The sequence below is a fragment of the Melanotaenia boesemani genome, chromosome 16, assembly GCF_017639745.1.
Source record: "Melanotaenia boesemani isolate fMelBoe1 chromosome 16, fMelBoe1.pri, whole genome shotgun sequence".
Lineage (NCBI taxonomy): Eukaryota > Metazoa > Chordata > Actinopteri > Atheriniformes > Melanotaeniidae > Melanotaenia > Melanotaenia boesemani.
In genome coordinates, this window is record NC_055697.1 from 18,875,482 (window position 1) to 18,899,135 (window position 23,654).

The 23,654-nt window shown below is 38.2% G+C and overlaps 1 protein-coding gene across 2 annotated transcripts in view; it reads right to left on the reverse strand.

Moving 5' to 3' along the window:
* lrmda (leucine rich melanocyte differentiation associated) overlaps nt 1-23,654 on the reverse strand; it is a 228,334-nt gene that overhangs the window by 139,032 nt on the left and 65,648 nt on the right. Inside the window, exon 2 of one of the 2 annotated variants that reach the window (XM_042010791.1) lies at nt 2,146-2,298. The exons of the other annotated variant lie outside the window; for it this stretch is intronic. Within the exon in view, the coding sequence (XP_041866725.1) occupies nt 2,146-2,180 (35 nt within the window). The 5' untranslated portion in view covers nt 2,181-2,298. The remainder of the gene's footprint in view (nt 1-2,145; nt 2,299-23,654) is intronic. 2 annotated transcript variants of the gene reach the window in all.

Consider the following 23,654-nt stretch of genomic DNA (forward strand, 5'->3'; position numbering starts at 1 on the left):
ACAGTTGTTCCTCAAATGTTGTATCTTGGTTTTACTTCAGGATCAATCTATCGTTTTCCTTCCACAACTGTGACAGTGCTTTGAAAGCAAAAAGGTCAAAACAAGTGTGTTGTAAAGTTCGTGATCAAAATGTGAAACATATATTACACATGGACTGAGCTAAGGCAGCTGTAGGGCCCATATTTAACTTTATCCCTGACAAATTTAGGGCTGAGATCAGCAGGTGCTCAATGCAGCAGGAGCTGAAGGTCAATGACTTGGATCTGGACAGTGAAAAATGTACAACTGGTGGTTACATCACAAAAGACAAATTAAAACTGCAGTAATGCAATACTGTAATCTTCTGAGAGGTATAAAGACCAGTTAGTCAGGCCTGGAATCTCACAAGGAAAATGAGAGCCACTTATCCAATAACGAGAGCTTAATGAGGGTCCCTTTAACTAGCTACAGTGTCTCTCTTTGCCTTGGAGAAACATTTGTCTTACAGTACAAATGTGACTCATGCATCATTTCTATTGTGAGAGAGAGTGGTGTAATAACCATATAAATCACAAAGGGCCTAGGTTGGGGTAATGAGACTTAAATCTCTTAAAACAACACCATGAACTCAGCTGAATGATAAAATGATGTGGTGGAGGAAAATACTACCTTCTTCGCGTAAAGCTACACCACTCTCCACACATGGCTTTTGGCAGTGCAGAAGCCCTACTTCATTTAGCTCTGACAGGCAATTTAATACCACAAAATTACTAACCTTAGCTTTGCAATTACTTTTCCAGTTCTGAACATTTTCAACCCCTCTGTAGATGTAATCTTAAGGTTAAGGCTCCTGGATAGGGCAAACCCCAAGTTCTGAAGTCACTCTTTTAACAAGAGCTCTGATCATACAAAACACGGAAAACATAAGAAATGGGAAGAGGGTAATAGTCTGACTATTTTTGTTGCAACTCAAATGTTAGGTCTTATTAATGTCCCACTTTTTTCCAACATAATGCAAAATGAAAAGTGCAGATTATGGAAGGGCAAATCAGGCTTTAGTGTCGTAAAAAGTGGTTGGAAAATGTGAATGTTAGCTTTATAAATTAGTAGCATCTGGCTCTTAATGATGTGATGAACACAAACTATGTTCATCCAGTTGACAGAGGGCATAAACTTTTCTCACAATGAAAACAGGAGCAAACAAAAACTGGAAGAAATAACACATTAGAAAGTGTTGTCGATTAACTACTTAATGACTGCTTTTAAAATTTGAAACAGAGGTACAAAAAGTGTTCAAAATGCAATCTTCCACAATTAGTTTATCTTTAAACTGTGACCAACTTGTCTTTGACCTCAGAGATTTCAGGGAGTACTGCTGCATAAAAAAACTGGATGCACTGTACAACAAAGGCAGCAGGAATTAATTAAGCTGGTATTTTAGCAATTATAAAAATGTAATGGCTGGCACACAATTATGACGAAACAGTATAAAATCAAATTATGTGAAGTGACATTTTTATTTAAATTATTAAATTATATATTTGTGTTTTTTTTTCTTAATTATTTATCTAGTTATTTTTTTCGTTAGTTATCTTTACATTTCAAACACATGTGGGGAGGGGGCTCTGGTGGCCCCAAGCTGCTGCTTAGTTCGTGTATGCCTTGAGCCGGATGTGTGGTGTGTTACGTATGAGTGTTGAATAAACCACCTTAACACCACAGAAAGGATAAACTTCCAATTCCTATTCATATTTTATTCCCTGGTACACCTTTTTACATTTCAGCCTGTTGTGTCAGCAGACAGAAAGGAGGAATGATTTGTACTGATCACTCTTTGCTCCCTTTGAGTCCTAACTGCAGCTTCACTGAGCTTTTGACAGATGTGTGCCCTGCTAGATGATTAAAAATGGTCATTTCTCCAGCTTTCATTTCTAGGATGATGGCTGTGCAGTGACAGGCACTCTTCCAATTGTTCATCTTGTCAGTCCACAGCACAGTTGACATTCAGATTCACCTTTATGTTTTTACATTAAAGCAGATGTTAAAGTTGGCAAGTACTTCAGACATGAACAGCAGGTAGGACAACACTCAAGGAGCAACAAGAGACAATGTAAATGTGACAATGTGCAAAATAAGGGCATGATTAACATCAGTCTGTCCTCTTACCCTTGCTGAAACTCACAATAACCCTCATGGAGCATCTGCCTGCTGTGCTGGACAGGTATTTATGTCATCCCCTCTCCATGGCCTGTTTCTCATTCTCACAGTCTGTTCTGGTGAGAAAGGAGTGCTGGCTGCATTTTCGAGACCCTCGTTCATCTATGGCAGGCAGAAATACAAACCTCAAACCCCTGTGGTGAGCCAAATCCCCTTCCACACACAAATGAGGATATTCTAATGTCAGGCCTGTTTGCAGGGGTGTAAACTTGTGGAAGTACTGGTATTAGATAGGATATCAAAGTCAACAAGCCTGTTGCTTTAAGCTGATCCTTCTGTCCCCTGGAAAAATTCCACTGAGTGAAAGCCCAGAGGAGCCTTCAAATGTTTCCCCAAGTGCAACCTGATCCATAACAGACAGAATCACGCAGCTCCCTGTGCTATCAACACTCTATGCACAGCAGGGATGCCTTAATACCCGATTCCTGGCAGTCAAGCAACACTTGAAAAATCACACAGCCAACCAATAAAGAGCTATTCCACACTTTTTTTTTCTTTTTTTTTTTTGCATTTTAATGGAGCAGTCTGAATTTATTACTACATGTTAAAAAAGAGTTTTAAAATTTAATCTGTAGTTCACAGCAAAAAGAAAACTTCTTTAAAGGATACTATCAAAATTTCATTGTACGGTGTACATTGTAAAGTTTTTTCATTTCTGTTTTTATATAAAAAAACTTCCTTATTGGCACTTGTTTGGTGGTTTTCCAACTCACATATGCTTGTATAAAACCTATCAGTTTAGCTTTGATTAGCATCTCATCAATGTTAGATGATATGATTTTAGTTTATTTAATTTTTTTGCACAGGAAGTTGGTGATTAAACCGTTTGCACATTTAGAAGTGACTTGTGATGCAATTATGCAAGTTCAGTAGGAATACTCAGAGATTTAATTAAATGCAAAGGAACCCAGTTTGCAATTGTTATGTTTGTTACAATTTTTAAAAGGTGTGAGAGGTTGTGATCAGTGCAGTCACTGTGGTGGAAACAACATGTGGTACTTTTAAAATGTAGAAAATAAAGCACAAACATGCTACTGTTATTCTTCCAAATATCGATAATTAAAATTGGGTCTTCAAAATATTATGCCAATAGCCAAAAATGTCTACTAAACACTGATTTATCCAATTAGCTCTCAAGCAAATCAGTCTAAGTTCCATAGGATGCTAGACATTCTTACACTTGAGAAATTGGGATTTGGCCCACAAACAATGCCATCATTCATGGATGAAGACAGAGAGGCATGCAGTGTTAAACTCAGCATTACAATGAGCACACTTGGTAGCAAATATGGGTAATTACAGGTTGGGAAATGCTATCAGTCACTTGCATATGTAAGGATATGTTCATTAACCATGTGCTCCAGTCAGTGATGCTTATAATAATTAGTAAGAAATACATGGGAAATGATAATAAAATGAAAAATAAAAGCCTGTTTTGGACATGCATTGTCAGCAACAACAATGATGTTGCAGTTGGTGAAATGTATGTATAACTGCTGTTGCTCCATTTTGTTACTAAAACCAGAACTTGGGGGTTGCCATCAACTCAGCAAATCATGATGTCAAAGTTTTACCATTCTAACATGGGGGTAGATGCTTGAATGAAAACATGTTTCGTGTGGATAAATCACTGCAATATAAAGTTTTTGGGAACCTGACCTCATTAACTAATAATTTACATATAAATGGTGAATAATAAACAATTTCATAATATTCCAGAAATACTATGAAATTCAGAAAGGTACTGCCGTACAGTTCAGCAAAATTTTGGAGGCGTGGTACTTATAGTTAAGAATATTAAGTGAAGCACTAGTATGTTGCAGTAAGTATATTGCCAGTCAGAAACTTTTGTCTTTTTTTTCTTCTTTTAGACGTGTAGATGTTTGGACAGGATTTGAACAGCATCTTCTTTCACTGATGCTAACTGTCAGGGTGCATATCATCAGTAAAACTGCTGTTGCTTGTTTGTGACATGTTGTGCATTAATGGCAGGTTTTATTGTTATAACATTGTGCAGTGATGTTCTTTTTCTTCTGCTGGTTCCCCCTAAGATGCGTTTTATCGGCATGCGTGTGTGACAGCACACTGGACAGCAACCACTGCCTAACACATGTAACAATTTGCATCTTGTTCTGTGTTTGAAGACAGCACTCCATTTGAAGTTTTATTTTTGCACTGCTCAGTCTTGAGCTGAGTCTCTCTTTGAGTCGACAAAGCTGACGTGCTTGTCTATCACAAGAAATTTCTGTCAATCAAACTCAGCGAGGGAGTTGTCACATCATTTCATCACTGTCCATCAACACAGTCTCAGAACTCTGCTGTGGCTCTTTGGATCATGGTGCCCACATAGGGGATGCTTTTAAGTTCACAAACAACCACCAGGGCGAAGCAGGTCACATCTTGTGGAAAAGCTCCTTGGGTGATAAAGGTACTTATAACCCTACATATATTTATGGATACCATTAAAAACAAAACTGCTATAAAGAAAATAGCTGACTGCAGAGCAAAAAGCCCGAAGGACCCAATTTCCTCCTGAAGCACCTGATGGACACTCTGACAGGCAGATTGCTTTCCAGTACCAATTTTTGGAGCATGTGAAAAATAGTCCACACAGCCAGTATGTGGTCTGAGATGAGCCATAAATCTTGTTTTATCTCCTCTGTGGTGGTAGCAGAAAGGGATGAGTTGCTTTTTTTCCATCTCATTCACATGTCTATCTGTCTGTTATCTGTGCCCTTGAGCAAAGATTACTGATGCCCTGTCTTTGATATATGACACATCACACAGAGCAGCTTTTCATCCTGTGAATTAACCCAGAGAAGGAGGGAAGAAGAAATGCAAACCTGACTGCTGTCAGCCAGGGGGGCTCTCTCTCACTGTTCCTTTGTGCTCCCCTGCCCCCCCTCCCTTACTCACATGATCCTTCCCACTTTCCTCCCCTCAGAGCTGTGGATTCCCTCCTTTCTGATATTGTGCAGACGGGAAGCAGAGAGCATCATGGGTATCCAAGTTTGGTGGTAAATTGTTTGTCTGACCTCTGTACGTCTCTGCATTTTATAATCTACTGTGTGTCACCCCTGTCTGATCCCCATAACAAATAGCCCCTGTCAGTTTCTACTACCTTTATCAGAAGCAAGAGGTAAGAAGAGGATCATTGTAAGTAACAGCACAGGAGGAAATCTCCTACAGAAAAAAAGGGATTTTAATGTGAGTGATGAGCACAGAGATTCCTATAATGTTGCTTCAAGAGCAGAAAAATATAGATAAAAGGTAGAGATTAAAGAAACAAATGGTAGTATATTATGTGTTAACAGCTTATGTATGTCACGGAAGAAGAAAAAGAATCCAGTAGGCTTTCAGGAGAATATTACTGCTGTACTGTCCCAGGTGAGGAAGATTTTATTATTCAGTAGCCAGGAAGGCAAGCAGAACTGAGTGCAGCTTAATGTATCATCTGCTAATACATTTGAATAATGGTCTTTTAAATGAGTAAGACAAATAGCAGCGACCGATTTGTGCAATCTAAAACAGAATGTAAAATAACATATTAGGCTTGACTGCCACAGTGGAAATTAAAAGACTATGTAACAGAGTAATAACCATCTCTCTCCAGACTCTAGACTTCATTAACCCAAAGCTAATCTCCCACTCAAACGCACTGATCTTTACATGCCACAGGGAAAAATGTGTTCAGTAAATACTAGCTGTTTTGTATTTGGATAAGGGCCAAAGAGCAGAACACTATCTGCATTTTTTCCCCTTTCACCGAAGTAATCCAAAGAGGTCATAAATAAAATATTATGCCGCAAGGAAAGTGCAGTAATCCATTATCATAATAGCAATGTTCGTGATCTATTTCATTAACATACAGTCTTTAACCCAAACAAATGTGTTCCTCACCCCAGAGTTTTGTACCCATTTACAAGTTACAAATGCACTTGTGTGTCTTAACCAGGAAAGCTGCAGGTGTGATGCATTACCAGCCAAACATGAAGCAACATTTTGCCCTCTTCAACACTATCTTTCCTGAACATTAAGTGAAAATTATACCCCTCAATCCTGCAACAAAATACCGCTGATTAGTCTATTGTTTTCATCATGCTTGCTTTACATGTACAATGAGCTGTAGTCTGCCATGTATGGGTGATGAAATAAGAATCAAGACAGACACTGAAATAAAGTTGTGGAAGTTGGTAGAGGGGTTCTAGCCATGTGCTGACAATATGCTCAATGTCAAAAGCACTGTGTTTATTTCTCACATTCACACTGAACCATTTAAAGGATGATGTGGACAGCAGCATCCGTATGTGTGAATGGTTGAAACATAAAGCCGGAGGGCACAGAGGCCTTCTTTCTGCCTCCTGTAAGTGTTAATATAACCTTTTCATCTGCTCACCCAATGGCACTCCTGAATCAATTCCCCCTCAGTGTCCCTCAGCGTCTGTACAACTGGCACCTCCACAACTTGTTCCATTTGTTATATTGAGCTCCATCTGGCCTCGGTCATTTGGCTTTTTAATTTAGTTGTCTCCTGCTCTCTAATTTGTCTCACATTTACAAATGGCACAGGCTGCCCGTTCCAAGCTGCTCCTCGTCAGTGGCAGAAATACATTTTCACCAACCGTCAGACCGGCAGTAAATCTGTAATGCTGGGTTATTAATAGGTAGCAACAGATGTTTACTGGTTGTTGATTACCAGTCGTGTTGACCAGCCAAATCTGTTCATAAATGGAATGGAATTTATAGCAGAGCAGAATAGAAATAATGCCAGACGTTTGACCAGGGGACAACATAGTGCGTATACTTTGCTTCCAAGTGTATCTTGTAAAGGTTATTACAAACATATTCCAAACTTTGTTTGGATGTATGTCACATGTCACTATTATAAATGATAATACCATTTTATGACATTTACACATTAATGAGGTTCCCAATTCATTTCCATTTGTGCATTTTACAGGCCATGGTAGGCTACATGCAATGCCAACATGAACATATATGAACATGATTATTTCAAGTAATTCAACATTATAATTATCTTAATAAGCCTTCATTTTCTTCTCCTTAATTTTTAGAAAGCAAATGTAGTTAAAATGAACATGCATAAATTAGCATGACAATAATAATAAAATAAATAATAAATAAGAGATTTGACATCCATTCTTAACATTGTGTAAAATAAGCTTTAACATATTTAAAGGACCTTCAGCTACACTAAGACTCACTCTTTCAGTCTTAACTCCATTTTCCTACTCCTGGTTATTGCAGTGCATTACAAAGTCACAGCTTGGCCACAAACAATTTCCTGACAAACACATAGCTGGAAAGCGATGTGACACATTTCACTTGTCACTCACAAGCAGCTGCAGCTGGGAGCCTGATGACCCATCTTTCCATAAGTAGGTGACATAGCTGACTTCAAAAAGAGAAACATTGTTAATTTGTTTCATGTATTTATATAAAGTTTAAATATGAATTTAAACGTTCAATTTCCTTTGTTCATTTTTCCACATTTTTTTCTAAATGAAAAATGTAAAGTTCATGTGCTATTTCTCCATCAGCTATGAACAGTTCCTGATTTGTCTACCCCCCCCCCCCCCCCCCCCCCCCAAAAAAAAAACAAGAGTAATCATTTCTGTAAACAAATTTTTAATTGCAGACACTGTGCTAAAAAAAATTGGGAAGCTTCGCATAACAACTTGGAAACTGTGACAAGTTATAAAACTTTAAAGCTGGCAGTAAATAGCTCTGTCACTCTATCCCTGGTGTTATATTACCTGGACACATTTATCTGACGGGTGGTAAATCTCAATTCCCCTTACCCCCCAAAAAAGGCAAGAGGAGACACGCGAAAATAAATTGCAGATGGAGGGACAAAAACATACGACTAGTTAATCAAATGAACATGATGTTTTGAAAGGGGGCCTCATTAATAATGTCAGCTAGGAGTGACAGCGGTTTTGGGGAATAGAAGCAAAAATCTCAGAAAGATGGATTCAATAATGCCTTCCTGCAGCGGTACAGTTATAGCAGTCCCTGGAAACATTTTGTATTTCCTAATATTTTTTTTTTCTTTTTTTTTTCTTACAGTTGCTTCACCTGCCTGATATCCTTCAGCTTTTTCCTTCAAAAGCTGTCAAATCCGCCAAGTATAATATATGGCCTCTCCAATGAGAACAGCTGTAGCCACTCTCTCTGCTGCAGCTACCCTGCCCTGCATGAAATAATACATCAAGATTAATTGATTTCCCGTCACACTCTTAGAGAAAAGAAAATTAATTTTCATGTATCTTTTCCCTCCAACCCCCAGCATATGAATTTTGTACATGGCATGTAATTTAAATTTTTAATTATTCATGAAGACTAAAAACATGATAAAGTGTTTTAAAGAAGGCCCCAAGGCCGTAGCCAAAAGCTCAACATGTTCTGAGACAACATAGCAGGCCTTGATGCCTATATAAATAATAAATGTATTTACATATAACTTAGTCAAGTGTATGTTAGGCCACAGCCCACCTCTTTGTCTCTTTTTTTTACAGGGTTAGGAGGAGTAAAGACTGGCTTAGAAAAGAATGAGTTTGATGAATCACCAGACAAGATGTTAGGGAGAAAATGAATCATCATCATATTGTTTTAATGGTGTGATGAATGTTTGTTACAGTTTGTGGCTACATATGTTTTGTTTTTTTCCCTCCTCTTATATTAACTTTAACCTTTTTCTTATCAAAGATTGCACATAAAAGTTTAACTAGTCGCCGGGTCTTTCACTTTTTCTTTGAAGTCGAAACTTTGAATAACAGTGACCCAATCGGATTCAGACATGACAGTTTCTAGGTCATAGGCTGTAAAGGCGATTCACCAGAGGGCAATCTTTCATCACCCTGACCTAATGCATATGCTGGTAATCTCTCAGTTAGTCAGTCTCTCAAATAAGCTAACGTTACATTAGAGAACAACTGGGACAATCTGAAATCTGCTGTTTTACTGTACAATGACAACCAGTCTAGAACTGGGACTGATCCGATCCAACATGGGTATTGGGCTCTGACTGACGTGACTCACGGATTGAGCTATATTACCCTGATCCACCTCATCAATCCAATGAAGGACTTTTCGTGGTCCTGTGTTTAGAAATGATGAGTATTATGCAGGTTTAAGACAAAAAATATCTATCAGTTCATGAAATATTTTCATTAGAACTTGTAAATATAAATAACTACATACGATTTAGTTTTCTACTCTGAGCTTCTAGTTTAGATTTGGTATTGCCATACACCTGCACTGATAAGTCTGATGGTGAATAAGCTGCTTTGGCATGTCACTAACTGGGATATATAATGTAGTCTGAAAACATAATAAACCAAGATGGCCACTTTAAATACAGCCAAGATTTCTGGGATAAAACGTAGTTCAGCTAAGAAGGAAAGAGAAAATAATATGCAGCAGACACTCCTGAAGCGTTCCAACAGAGCAGTAAACTTCCAGCAGACAGGGTGATCAGCCTACAGAAAAGTTGCTCCCATTCATCATTCAGGCCAGTCCGTCTCTATTTGACAAGGATAATTCTGGAAAAGTCCACTAGGTAAAATGCTGTAATCCTGCAGACAGTGACAGTGCGGCTCACATAAAGAAGGTGAAGGAAGACCTGAGAATCTCCAGCTTGGGTTGTTTTATGCTGCAGCTTGTTCTTCATGATGGGCTTAGCGATGCTATCACTAATGCACGTAAAACTGTGGAGAATTTAAAACATTTGCAACTAGCACAATCCCATTTGTAGGCTCTCCAAAATGAACAAAAAGTTCTTTCTAATCAGCTACATGAAGACATTTCAGCCAGATTGAATATTAGATATTTATGCCCTCTGAGCCAGTTCTGTAGGCCGTAATCTGTCTACAATGCTGTCAGACTATCCAGTGTTCCCAGATTATTCATGCTGCTAAATTATAACTACCTTTGTTTTTTATCAACAGTTTATTTACTTTGTATAATATTTCAATCGGAATAATTTTATTTAGCAGTTGCTCTCTTATTAAAAGGGCGCATGTTAGTACAGCCTAATGAAACCTTACACAAACAAACAACAGCAATAATGGTAAATGGTCTGTTTTTATAAAGCGCTTTACTGTACCTGGAACGATACCCAAATCGCTTTACATTATACATCACATTCATCCATTCACACACACATTCACACACTTATGGCAGAAGCTGCCATGAAAGGCGCTCAACCATGACCCATCGGGAGCAATTAGGGGTTCGGTGTCTTGCCCAAGGACACCTCGACATGAACTCGACTTGGCCGAGGATCGAACCGGCAACCCTCGGGTTACGAAACGACCGCTCTACCTTGCTGAGCCAATGACGACAATCACAATAATGTTAACGTAAACTGATTTGGTATCAGAAAATATTGGTATTGGCTGATCTCCAAATTTCAGATATTGGAATCGGATCTGAACTCCCCAAAAAGCCAATCAGCACATCTCTAAACAAATCTGTGGACTCACCTGCTAGCTTGTCATGCAACGAGGCAGTGGAAGTTCCACATGTAAGAGAGTCAACATTGCAAGTCCAGCATAATCTCACTTCCTGCTATTCAGCAGCAAACGATCAAGGTAACACAGAAGCAGTGACATTTTACATGGAACTGGAGACGCGATATAAAATTTAAAATGACTCATCCAAAAAAAATGCATGTGTTAATGACAAGGTTATTTGGGCTTGGTTTTTGGAAAAGTGGCATCATGATAGTCAATTAAAAGTTGCGAGTGCTATTTGGCCATTGCCTTTTAATCTATCTTTTTTTATTATTTTTTTTCTTCCATTTTGTAGCCAGAAGTGAATTTAACTAGTAATGTCATTTATGCAAGAAAACACACAGTTTTACTAAGGCCTGGTGTCTACATTTTAAATAAAGTCTATCTAAAGAATAAGAAAAAATAACCCCTGGTATAGTGTCCTTGTGTACTTTGAAAGACATTTCCCAAATAAAATGTATTAAAATGATTTTATTACTTGTTGAAAAAATTATTTAAGGTTAAGAAAAGACATGAAAAAGAACTTATGAGGAGACAACCACATTGCTGAGAGAACTCAAATGGAAAAAAAAATAAGAAGAAGTTTATTAGTCAGGGAATATATGTTCCACTTAAAATATACTAAAAATCTAATATGCAAAAAATATTACTTGGAAGTGATTAGCTTTCTGTGTCCAGACATCATCAAACTATTTTATGGACAGCTGTACTAGCATCAGTTACGACGTAGCTTATGCTGGTAACAGTTTTCTAACAGTTGGTTTTTTCTAGCTTTGCCTGTACAAAGAACTTGACTCAAAGGGCCATCAGACAATTTATTTCTGCACCTATCCATGCTGTTTTTTTCCCCCTTGATTTTTAGTATAAATTTTCATCTTGTTGGGATTAAAGAGACAAACTTTTAAAAAGTAAAGAAGATGAAGAAGACAGGAGAACAGAGAAACTGCTAGAAAGTCACAACCCACTAGAGCCTTTATGTTCTGCTCTGTGTTTAAACACTGTCCCGTTGCATGTTGGTGGATGATATGTGTGTCAGTGAATGATTGAGAAGTCTGCTGTATGAGGCTAGAGCTCTGTCCACAGCTGTTGGCTTTATGTGCAGGCCACAGAAAGATGCCATGCCTGTGATTCCGTGACAACTTGCAGACGTGAATGGCAGACGAGGCTGTTGAATGCTTCCACAATGATCCTTCATAACATAGGAGACAGCAAGTCATGAACATGAGTCAACTGCATTCACTGGAAATTATAGGTCTCATATGTTTGTGCATTTGCAGGCAAACACCACACTTTACTGAGGGAAAACATTTACCATATGCTCCTAATCACCATGTGGTTCTGAAAAGTGTAGAAGAACCAATTCTTGCTGGACAAAATCCTTCAAGTCATAGCAACTCCAACCTAAATTTATCCAAGTTAAACACACTTTAACCCACTTTTGCTACTCTGTTCTCAATAAAATATCCATTAAGGCCACACACACACTGTAAAAACTCACAAGAACAAAGGAATGATTAACGTATTCAGAGAAAACAGCTCCTGGAAAGCCCACATTTGTCTCAGCTGATAGTTAGTAAGAATGTAATTATAAGGTGAGATGTTTGTGCATGCATGTGCGATATCACACATACATGTGAAAGTGTGAGAACGTGTGTGTGTGTTTTAGTCTTCTCGATGCTCTTTTTGCTGTACTAGTCAAATTAGTCTGTCTAACAAAAGCTTCTAATTATGGCTGTAAAGCCTAATTAACATTTACTATAAAACAACAAATGCTGCAAAAATCACACTAATTCTGCAACAAACAGCATCAAGCTGCCGTGTTTTACAATAAGAATAAATCACGGTACATTTCTACAGACCAATTCTACACTCCTGCTGTGTGGGTAAAATCATTTTTCACTTCTTCCAGCTTGTTTTCATCAACACCTATTCCCAGGAACCCTAATAAGCCCATATCTCCATTAAAACCGCAAAGACTAAATAATATTCAGTCTATAATCATGCTTTAGCTAATTAATGAGGCACTGGCGCCATGGATATTGTGTGTGACTTTTTCCTTTAATGGAGGCTGAGAATATTGGTTGATGTTGATAGTGATAAAACCTTTGCAAGAGACATGGGAATCCTTGAAAATCTTATATTTGCACAAAATTCTTGTTCAGATTTTGTAAAAAAAAGTGAACAAAAAAAGAATAATGTTTTGATTAGTATAGAGGTACAACTCATGGTTTACATGAGTACAAATCTCTTAACAGCTCAATGAAAAGAATGGGGTAGCTGGTATGCGGCAGCTGAATTAAAAGATAATACAAAAAAAGAAAGAAAAAAAGCAAAAAGGAAGGAAAGAAAGATTGTGCCAAACCCATTCCAATTTAATGGGTAGGTGTGTCCAAACGTTTCTCATTGTAAAGTTTGCTGGCATACTAGAAACTTGTCCACCGCTTAAATGAGCCTTTATAATGTTCCTAAACGAGAACTCATCTAACAGAAAAAAAAGCCTTAAAAGCCTGCATGGCACTTACCCTTTCATTCAAAAAAAAAAAAAAAAAAAAAAAAAAACGAAGAAGTCTAAATATTTCCCAAATACCTACATGCCAACTCATTCCTGATTTATGACGTGACCAAATAATCTTTCATAAACACATAGTGGCTTATTAAAAAGCTTTCAGTTGTATCCCTTTGAGAAACAGTTTGGGTTTATTTCTAAAGTTCAATAAGAAGTGGTCTAGATCTGGATCTGGGATTCTAATACAAGTTGAGAATCTTACTTCTCATTTTATTCTAAAAACTTAACAAAATGTACACTGCTAAAGATGCATCAAAAACATCTTGTTTTCATAAACTCAGTTATGAGTAACTACCCTACCCAGCAAGGAAGATATGCAATAAATATCCAGAAGGAGCTGCTCTGAATATAGATCACTGTTAGGCAAGAAATGCAAACCTTCCTAGCTTAACTGGTGCAAGATGGCAAACTTCTCTAATTAAATCGTATGTTGAAAGGCAATAAATTCACACTAATAACCAGATTCATTCAGCCCATCTGTTCAGAAATGGCAACACACACAGATGTGATCTGAACACCAAAGGAGAATACAGATAATGTTTGTTATGGATGAATGGTTGCATATCTGTGAATACAAAAGATGTAGATTGATAGAAGAATGGAGATATTGATAGATGACAACTATAACAAGAAAATAAAAATCTCCTTTTGGTCCTTTAGTAAGTGGCATTTATTGCAGCCAGCAGGCATATTATTTACTTTCTTTGACATCTGGACTTAATGTTCCCTATCTTGGTAACAAAAACAATTTAGAAAGGCAACTTCCACAAGTCAAACTATTTCATTTCCCAGGCTTCTCGTTGCTATCTGTCTCCATCGAAATATTCCCTATTTATTTAGGGAAACTTAGGGAGCTGGCATAAGACAGAGGAGCAGATTCATCATTATAATACTTAACACAGAGGGGAAAAAAATGCAGGCTGTACTATATTGCAGAGATGATTTAGACCCCACAGATGCCACAGGAATTCAGCTGTCAGAGTGTGAAGGAAATTCAGTTCCTGTAAATAAATTGGGGTGTCCGACACTTGCACGTGTTATCTAATTCTACAAACTGAAGGGAAGATACTCGACTACAGCTGTGTGAGGATGGGTTAAAGAAAAAAAAGAGCAACTGTGTCCATGCTTTTCCTTTAACCACAATAAAGAGAAACAGAAGAATTACTGAATTACAAAGCAAAACAAAGTCATGTTCCACCAACTTTCACATCACAGTGAAGACATCTAACTTATTTAGATAAATTTATGATAAGAACAATTTAAAAATCTACCTTGTTGCTGTGCAACAAAGAAACCGTGGCTGCTCTTCTGGGTCACGATGCCCCGGTTTCATAAAATGCAATGTTTCCATAACAGAGCTGGCAGACTGTTAATCACCAATATTGACATTGCAAGGACGTTGGTTTGAGAAAGCAGTGATGTAGATGGGATTCCAGTTGCTAACATTGCTATAAACCCTTGGTTTTATGATTCATCATCTACAGGAAGTCCAAGGGCTAAAACATAAAACTGTTCAAGTCTGAGAGGTCCGGTAGAGACATTCATAGAGGTTACACTGTAATCTACAAGCTTGACTGAATCATTGAGCACAAGGTCACATGGCTGATACCACAGTTAATAACTATATTAAAACCAAACTTATTTCCCCCCCCCAAAGTAATGCCATTTTCTATATGTAGAATTCCCTATTTTTTTTAATAAAGCTGTGTAATTGTTACAATATTCAGTTATAGTCTTTGACAACACACCTATTTAATGTTCACTCAAGACCTACAGAGTTCACAGAACTCAGTAACCGAAGGATTCATTTTAACTGGTAGCTTGATGAGTATGAAAGAGCAAAACGGCAACTGTTAAACTGTACAATCAGGAAGAGAAAAACAAATTAAAACACTTTCCTGTCCCACACTATGTTTACATGGGGAGTCTCACATTTAAAAGAAAAAGACTTAACGGTTTCACTCTTGCTTTTAAAACTGTAATATACATTAAAAAGAAACCAAATCCAATGACATGTACTGTTCAGCCCATGTGTTATGTTATTTTCCCTATGATATAATTAACAACTAATGAATAGTATCACTCTGTCAAATGTTATGTTAACATACAATTTGAATCCAATTCAATATTCAAATAATTAACAATTAGGTGAAACATGTATACCTTAGGTTTGTCATGTGATGCTAACACAGTATGTCATGTTAATGTCACACATCCGTTTGTTTAGACACCATGTTGTATCCTTGCTTGCTTTGAGGCTGTCTTCTGTGTGAACAGACCATTTCTACAGTCAAGCTGCAGGATTAGTCTTGGTATTCATATAATAGTCTATTTCCCATCCACATCCACAACTACATTTGAAAAATGTATGTTCACTGCAAATTTCAATAGAAAACATATTTTTCTTATCAATGTTGTAACTCCATAAAAAAAAAATCCCTGAAATCCATTGATTGTATTTTGAGGTATTATAATGTGTCTACTTTGATAAATTAGTAAAAAAAAAAAAGGGGGTCATATTTTTTTATATTTTGAGGGTCAGATTTTGGCACATTACCAGTTTGTTAATTAGCAGATCTTGCATTCAGTGGTGCAGTTAAAACACTGCCAGTGAGTACCATCATCTGTCTTTCCATCTCTTCCCTTGTACACAAGCTTTGGCTGGTTTTAGTTAAACAAAAAGGAAGCTAGGAAGGTGGTTCTAAGCAGAGGTTACGGGAGAGCATTCCTTACAAGATGGCGCTCTATTCCCAGGATGCAACACAATGTAAACTACCCTCACAGTCTTCTTAAAATATGTTATTCTATTTTATTCTATTTTTTTCTATCATAACCTGTGAAAAGTACACCTGTGTCTACAATTATTAAAACATAATCAGCTAATTAACAACTGTAGGCTCTTAGTTATCAGAACAAGACAAACAGGTGCAGCGAGAAAAAGAGGTAACAGTGGTTAATTAAATAGAAAATGAGCATATATAATATCTTGGCTCTTTGTTTGACATACTGAACTAGGAAAACCATTTCAAGCAGAAGGAAATAATAAAGCTTTCATTTCCACCATCCATTTCCATCATCTCAACATAATGATTTACAGTGTCTGCTATGGAAACATGTTATCTTTTCATTACTCATAGTCAAGCAAACAGCTAGTATAGCCTCCCTTTGCTTTGCTTAGGTCCTTTAAAAACAGCTGATTTGAAAAATGTAAGGCTGCAAGCCAGCCTGCTTCTCACTGCGAGCAGACATGGGCATTTATAACCTTAAAAATGACTTCTGGGTACCAGGTATCCAATTATTTCTTACCCAGGAAGCAGTGCTAAATGGAGCACTGGAATGATTTACTCACAACCTCTCCTTTTATTAAAACACTTTGTCTTATTGTTTTATTGATTTACAATCTGTCCTACTTTTTTGGCATCTGAAAACAATCAAGGCACAGGGCAGCAGAATGTTTGGACATTAATCGTTAAAAGACAGTGTTTTATTCCTGGCCTGGGGTTTGCTGCACCAGCTGCTGTGCATTCTGGTAAGAGGCAGTGATTTATGACCCGGCAGCAATAACGATGAGGCGTGCTCATTAACATATCGACAGGCTCCAAGATGGATCATCAGCATTGATTATTTCATGGCCTGTTGATGCCCATTTGTTAAAAGAAAGAGAGAAAGAGGGAGTAGGAACGTGGGGAAAAGAGGAGGAGGGAAGTGATGGGCTGGTTTAGAAGGTGTAAGGATTTCTCACTTGAATCCTTGCAACACAGGGAAGAAAGACAAAACCCTGACTCCCTCAATCACCACAGCCATCACTCTGCTGTCACAGGGAAAAATCAATGATTGACAGCATTTAACCAGTCCTCAGCACTTGGTAGATCCATACGAGAAGAAAGGTGCTCAGTAGGGGAGGGGGCACACAGATCTGTCTTTACGTACGCGGTAAAACATTACATCACAGCAAGGATTACAATATCAATCAGTCAATGCCATTCTCTATTCAAACCAGGAGGTTGTATGAAGTCTGTCAAGTGTGTTTAGTATACAGCAGTATAGACAATTCATTCAGTGGCAAGTAGAAATGCTGACTAATCAGCAAGTTGTGCATATATAAATGTACTGTTGACAGGCTAATACAACAAATTACAACAAGTTTCCCAGAGGCTACATTAAGCTCAATTAAAACTTTTGTTTATTGTCAAAACACTTGATGAAATTGGTGCTTTTTTCATAAATAAATTTAGGGAGCAAATACAAACTGAGTCAACATGAACATCTGAAATAATCTGTAACTATTAACAGCCAGAGGAAAAAAAGTTAGAATTGTAAAAGCAACTGGCAATTTTTTATGAATCAGGTAAGGAAATGATAACTGTCACGATATTTGCTAATGTTTTTAGCTTGTTGAGAGATTGAAATATAAGATATTTATATATTTTGATACACAGTGTGCTTATAAGCCATGTAATTAGTAACAACTTGAGCACAAAGTCAGGCTATTTTCTTGTAGGTTTCTCCACTCAAAGAATTATCATTTCTTTAAGAAATTCTTAAAGGTGCACTGTAGAAAAGCTACAGTATACCAGGATGAGAAATTTCTGCTGCATACAGTCGTGAAAAATGAAGTATAACCCTTTTCAGGTTGTACATAACAGCATATAAAAAAGTAATTCAGTTCTTCATCTTCAAATGGCAAATAAAAAATTCCAGTGTGTCATCATATACAGTATTCAACAAAAACAATTTAAAGTTCAGGTTCTCCATCAGAGGCCTGGAAGCTGACGAGTTCTACACAGCATCTTAGCTCTTCCTAAGACCGTGCACCTCTGGACAGAGGTGATTTTCTGGAATCTATTAGAGCCACTCTCAATTTGGGGGTCATTATTTATTTTTTTATTTTAGTTTCTCATGTTCCTACTTCTTGATGCTACTTTTTCTCAGGATTGCTACACCTATTGCTACTGCTTCTGTGGTTTGTTGAACAACTCAACATTAAATTTGACCAACTTGATGTTAAGTTTGTTAGCTATCAAAAGTGTATAAGTCTGAATTAGGAAATCCTTTAGGATCTTAACCCAGACTGATTCTCCACCACCTCTGGTGGTATCTTTCATCTTGAATTTAGGTTTCCCAACCCAAACTCTGTAGAGATGCCCCAGTACATTATTCCAGTCACTGCTTGTGTAGCAGACCCCACCCTCAATTGTTCTTCTGCTTGTGCCTGTGCAACCATAATTAGTGCCTCTGTGCTGTCTGTCAGACCAGCCTTTTTAGCTAGAGGTATGCCTTTTTGAGTTCAGTCTCTTCTCAAATTGGTTGGTGGGACATTCCATGCAGAGGTTTATACTTTCATGATGGTTTCTCCTCTTTTTCCATTTCTGGGTTTCAGCTGCCGGCAGCTAACCCAACAACTAGACTAAGAACATATAAATCTTTCCTCATGACAAGGGAAGTAACATAATCTGGTGACTCAGCTCCCTATGACAGGAGCTCAATGTTGATTCAGTGTCCTGGCAACCATATGCAAAAACAAATCATGAGATTGGAAGAGTTTATGTAAATATCTATTGTCATGTGATCTATTTGCCAGATTGACCAGCCCCAGTTCTTCAACTTCTTAAACTTGACAAGATAACTTGCGATAGCCAAGGCTAATATATAAAAACAAGTTGTCCATTAAGCACACACTTGTCATTTCAGTTCCCAGCTCTGCAGCATGCTTGCCATATTTTTCAGTGACTTTGAATTGTGTATTATTGCCCGTAACATGAGGGCAGACCATTTCAAAATGTACAACCAAGGAAACACTTATGTAACAATGCAATTTATAATTGTAAAAATGATCTTTTTTATATGGTTTTGTTTGTTCCTGTCTGCAAAGCTTGGTCAAGAGAAAGAGATAGTCTTTTATAAGAAATAAGTAACATTCAACATTCATAATTATACATGAAAGTTATGAAAACAAAGAAAAAATACTTTAAATTTCACAATGGCATGGTTCAGCTTTCCTATCACAGCAAATTGACTCTTCCCTGACAGGAACAATGATGAGAGTCTCCCCTGTCTCCTCCAGCCTGAGCAGTTCTGTCATTACTATGATAGAGTTGCCATGGTGACAGGTGCTAATTGATGGGCCTATCATCCATTATTGAATGACAGCCACCCTCGAGCTGCCCCAATTGGCATTCTGTACAACTGTCACATATGGACTAAATGAGCTGTGACCTTACTGTGGGGTGAGTCACAAACACATAATCACACCTGCACATACTCACTGACATACACAAGCATCCACAAAGGAACAAAGGCCAGCATGTAAGGACTTGTGCAGGCGCCCCACAGGCTGTCAAAGCTCACACTGATGTGAACATGTATAGCCTGCAGATACCTAGAAAAAGCCACAAGCATTCATTCACAAGTGCACACACACTACACACTCAATCACTCTTAAAGCCATGCGACTGACACATATTGACCATCTAACCTTGGTCTCTAGGGTCTGGAGTAGTGAAAACACTTCTCATACCAACTTCTCACTAATACTTATCAACTGTACTTGCTAAAACAAACAGACCGACATGTACTGGTTGTGCATTTTCCAGACACTGAAGCAGCATGCAACTCAAATTAGTGTGCCTCAGTCTCTTTTCTTCACAGGTTAAAAGCTGGGACGAAAGAGAGTCAGTCAATTAAGTCGCAAAGGGGATGGCCTTCAGGTGTCCTTGGAGAACAGAAGAGGGGGCCTTGCAGTTGTATTACTGTGTGTTGATGTGTGTGCTTTGTAGAGTCTCCCGTCCTTTGACAGTGGGGGCTTGCCCTGCCTCTTGTACTGTAAAGACTAGGGCTTTAAATTGCTTCCGTCACCGGGCCCTGAGTAATGAGTGTGATTCTAATCGCAGTTCCTGGGGCCATCGGCATTAGTCTTAATCTGAGCAGGGTGCTCCAACACCACTGACAAGTAATGCAGAGCAGGTAGGAGCGTAATGAGAGGACGCATGCACAAGTGCACGAGTGCACATACACAGGTTACCCCACCCAAGATGCAGAGGAAGGCTTTTGTAATAAGAACACAGTTACAAGAACCTCTCTCCCATCTTTCTCCTCCAGGGCTGGTTAGGTAAGCAGGAGCTGTGAAAAATGGCAAAGCCCTTCTGCACACAACCAGGATACACAACTGCTAGGAACTTTAGGTGAGTCTTCAGGCATATACAGATATACAGCCCTCAAATATTTGCTTGATGTTGTGGAATAATAAAAACTGAACTGGAAATACTGAAGAGACACTTCATAATATTGTCAAATCATACATGAGGTAGATTTGTCTGAAAAAGTCTACAAATAAAAGCTATTTTTTTGTGATATATTTTCAGATTCTGCAGGATGAACAAATCAAACTTCCATTTAATCATGTAAGGAAATTAAAAAATGTTATTTGTATGTTAGTGTGTGGTGTGTTTTTATGCTTAGAGTGCATGCAGACATATACAGAGTGTTCTTAATGGAGACAACATTTTTTTGGTTTCTACTTGTTGTCACAGTCATTCATATGCACCACGACCAAACAAGTAGTGAGGCTGAGAGTCCACTGGCACTGGGTTAGTGGAGGGCTAAATTGCTGTGGGGCTGCGAGTAGCTGAATAACTGAGCAGGTCGTTCCTCTCTGTCTCTCTGTGTTTGCCTGTGTTAAACTCCCTCCTCTGCCCTCATCCATCCTCTCATCCAGTCCCTAGCTCTGTCCATCTATCAATCCCTGCACTTTGTCAGAGCCCACTCCATCCTCACTGCTGAAATAACAAAGGAGTAAAGGCTAGGGAAAGAGAGTGCGTGAAAGTTTATGCAATAAAGCATGAGAGAGATTCAGAGGGGACAGAGGAGGAAAAAGGCAAGAGTGGCCCAGCTTACAAGCCTCATGGCCAGGGAGCTTTTCACCTCCCATCTGCATCAGTGCTGATCTGCTGACAGAGACCCTGATGCGTGTCGCCTTCTATTGCACAGGCAAGCAAAAACACTAATGCCCTGCTCCACCCTACCTAAACCACTCACCTCAGCTTAGACAGCCAAGACAGGCAGCTGGCAAAAAGGAGCTGGAAGGAGGCTGGAGCTGAATGGGTGACAGAGGTGAGGACAAGCAGCAAGAAAGAACTTCAGAAGGGTGGCAAAAAGGATAAACAGCAGCTTTGCAGTAGGACTAGAGAAAGCAGAAACTGAGAAATAGGAGACATATAAGAGAAAAAACATCATGAAAGACAGTTATAAATGAGCAGAAAATAAAAGCAGATTGAGGCTGAAGGGGGTTGTTCACTCAGTTCTCCAAGTCCAGTAGCAAAGGGGCTAAGTTTCTTTTTTTCCCTCTGTACATCAATAGAAATCAGAGGGAGAAAATGTCTCCTTAATTAAGGCTTTATCAGCAACATGTCAGTGGTGGTTTGGGGGCCAAGCAGAGTTGACCGTCTAACTGAGACACAAATGAGAAGAAATTTCTTACACACCTTTACCAGCACAAACAGAGAAGCTTAAAACAACAGAGCAAAGGCAGCTGATACTGTTACATAAAAGAAGTGGGCACATTAAGATTGTGTTGTTTCTGCTCTCACCTAATATACTAATTCTTACTTTGATTATTTTTTCTCAGCTGTTGTGCATTTAGCCAAGAGTTAGCCTAGAATTAACAAGGCCATGTAAATATGTCTGACAGCTAAATGTATATTAATTAAGAAAATATACCCTGTTGTACAACTTCCTTCGAGAATTTCTCACATTGTGTGTAAGTCTTTAGTGTCAAAGCAATTAATCTCACTTTCTGATTTCTGATCCATACACCATTCCAGCTGGTATTGGCTGTATTTCATAATGTTGTTTCCCAACTACTATACAAATCAGGAATATTTGGCTTTTATACTAGTGGAATCATTAAACTTGCAGGTAATTACCACAGATAACAATCTAAGTCAAACCCAGTGCTAGCAATAGCAATATAGAACAAACTGCTCTGGATAGCAAAAAATAAATAAAAAATAACAATAATAAAGACTTGTTCCAACATGTGAATTAATAGTAATTTTACAGTAACTAAAACATGAGCACTGAAACCTCATCAGATATTTGGTTTGTATCCTTACTGACCTCTGGTTTTTAAGTGTCTTTAGTCTAGCCTGACACGTAGCTGGTAGCTTTTTTTTCTATGGGACACACTATAACTTTGCATCAGTCATTGCTTCATTTCCACTTTCTGAGACAATGAGCCCAGTATACAACATTTTGATAACTTAGCTCCGCAGTATTTCTTGACACTTTATGGCTGATTAAAAGCAATCTTATCACCTTCGGTGACATGCATTTCACAGCTGATGCAAGGTTCTGCCCGGCTGCGACCCAGTTTTATCCACTCTAGAAGCAACCATTGCTTCCAACCGTGACTTTGTCATATCAAGGATATCCACAAGGCCACCCTCCTAAAAGGAAAGACAAAGCCTATTGTACCCATATTTTTTAACAATAAGACCAATAGACAATCTTAGGAGAAAAGTATTAAACTCAAATGCTATTTTAAACAACCTCTTAAAATGAGATTTTTAATTAATGAATTATATATTATATTAAATTAATTTCATAGTTGTAATTATCCAAAGCATCTTAATAGTGAGGAAGTCATTGGGGAGAAACGTAGGCATCAATATTTTGCCTCCTTGGCATAGGCCATATAGGTGGCCACCAACGGTGCCACCTGCTGGGAGGGCACTGCACCACTTTAAGTTGTCAAATAAAAAGATAAATAAATGAACTAGAAGCACTCAGAAAGGAAAGACCTCCAACAAGCCATAGGGTCACTCACCCAAGAAAAACTCCAAAAGGCCCAGCAGCCCTATAATACCCCCTATAATTTGAACCTTCTGGATCACCAGATCTAGTATATCAACATGATCTAGGTCAAACAATGTCAGATTATAACATCTAAATTGTAATTTCTTTTTTAATTATTCTGGGCTTTTTCTGATGAGTGTAATAGCAACATTGTCCCTATCTCCCATTAGTAAAGAATCCTTAAAAAATTCCTGGATCCAGACAGTGATCCAGATCACCCCCAAAGTGTAATCAGTTGTCTCTTTATTCCATTTCTTACATTTCCTGAGATTAAAAATCTGTCCATAACTTTTTGAGTTATGTTGCTAACAGACAGACAGACAGGCAAACTAATGCCGCCAAAAGCATAACAAAATTCTCTAAGAAGCAGCAGAATGAATGCAGGAATGCTTTGGCTTCGCTCAAATAAATGAATGAGAAAGACTCAGATGGGGGGATTATCAGCTCCTCTTACCACAATAGGACCAAGTTAGGAGTAGACATCCTTGAGAAGATGCCGAGGC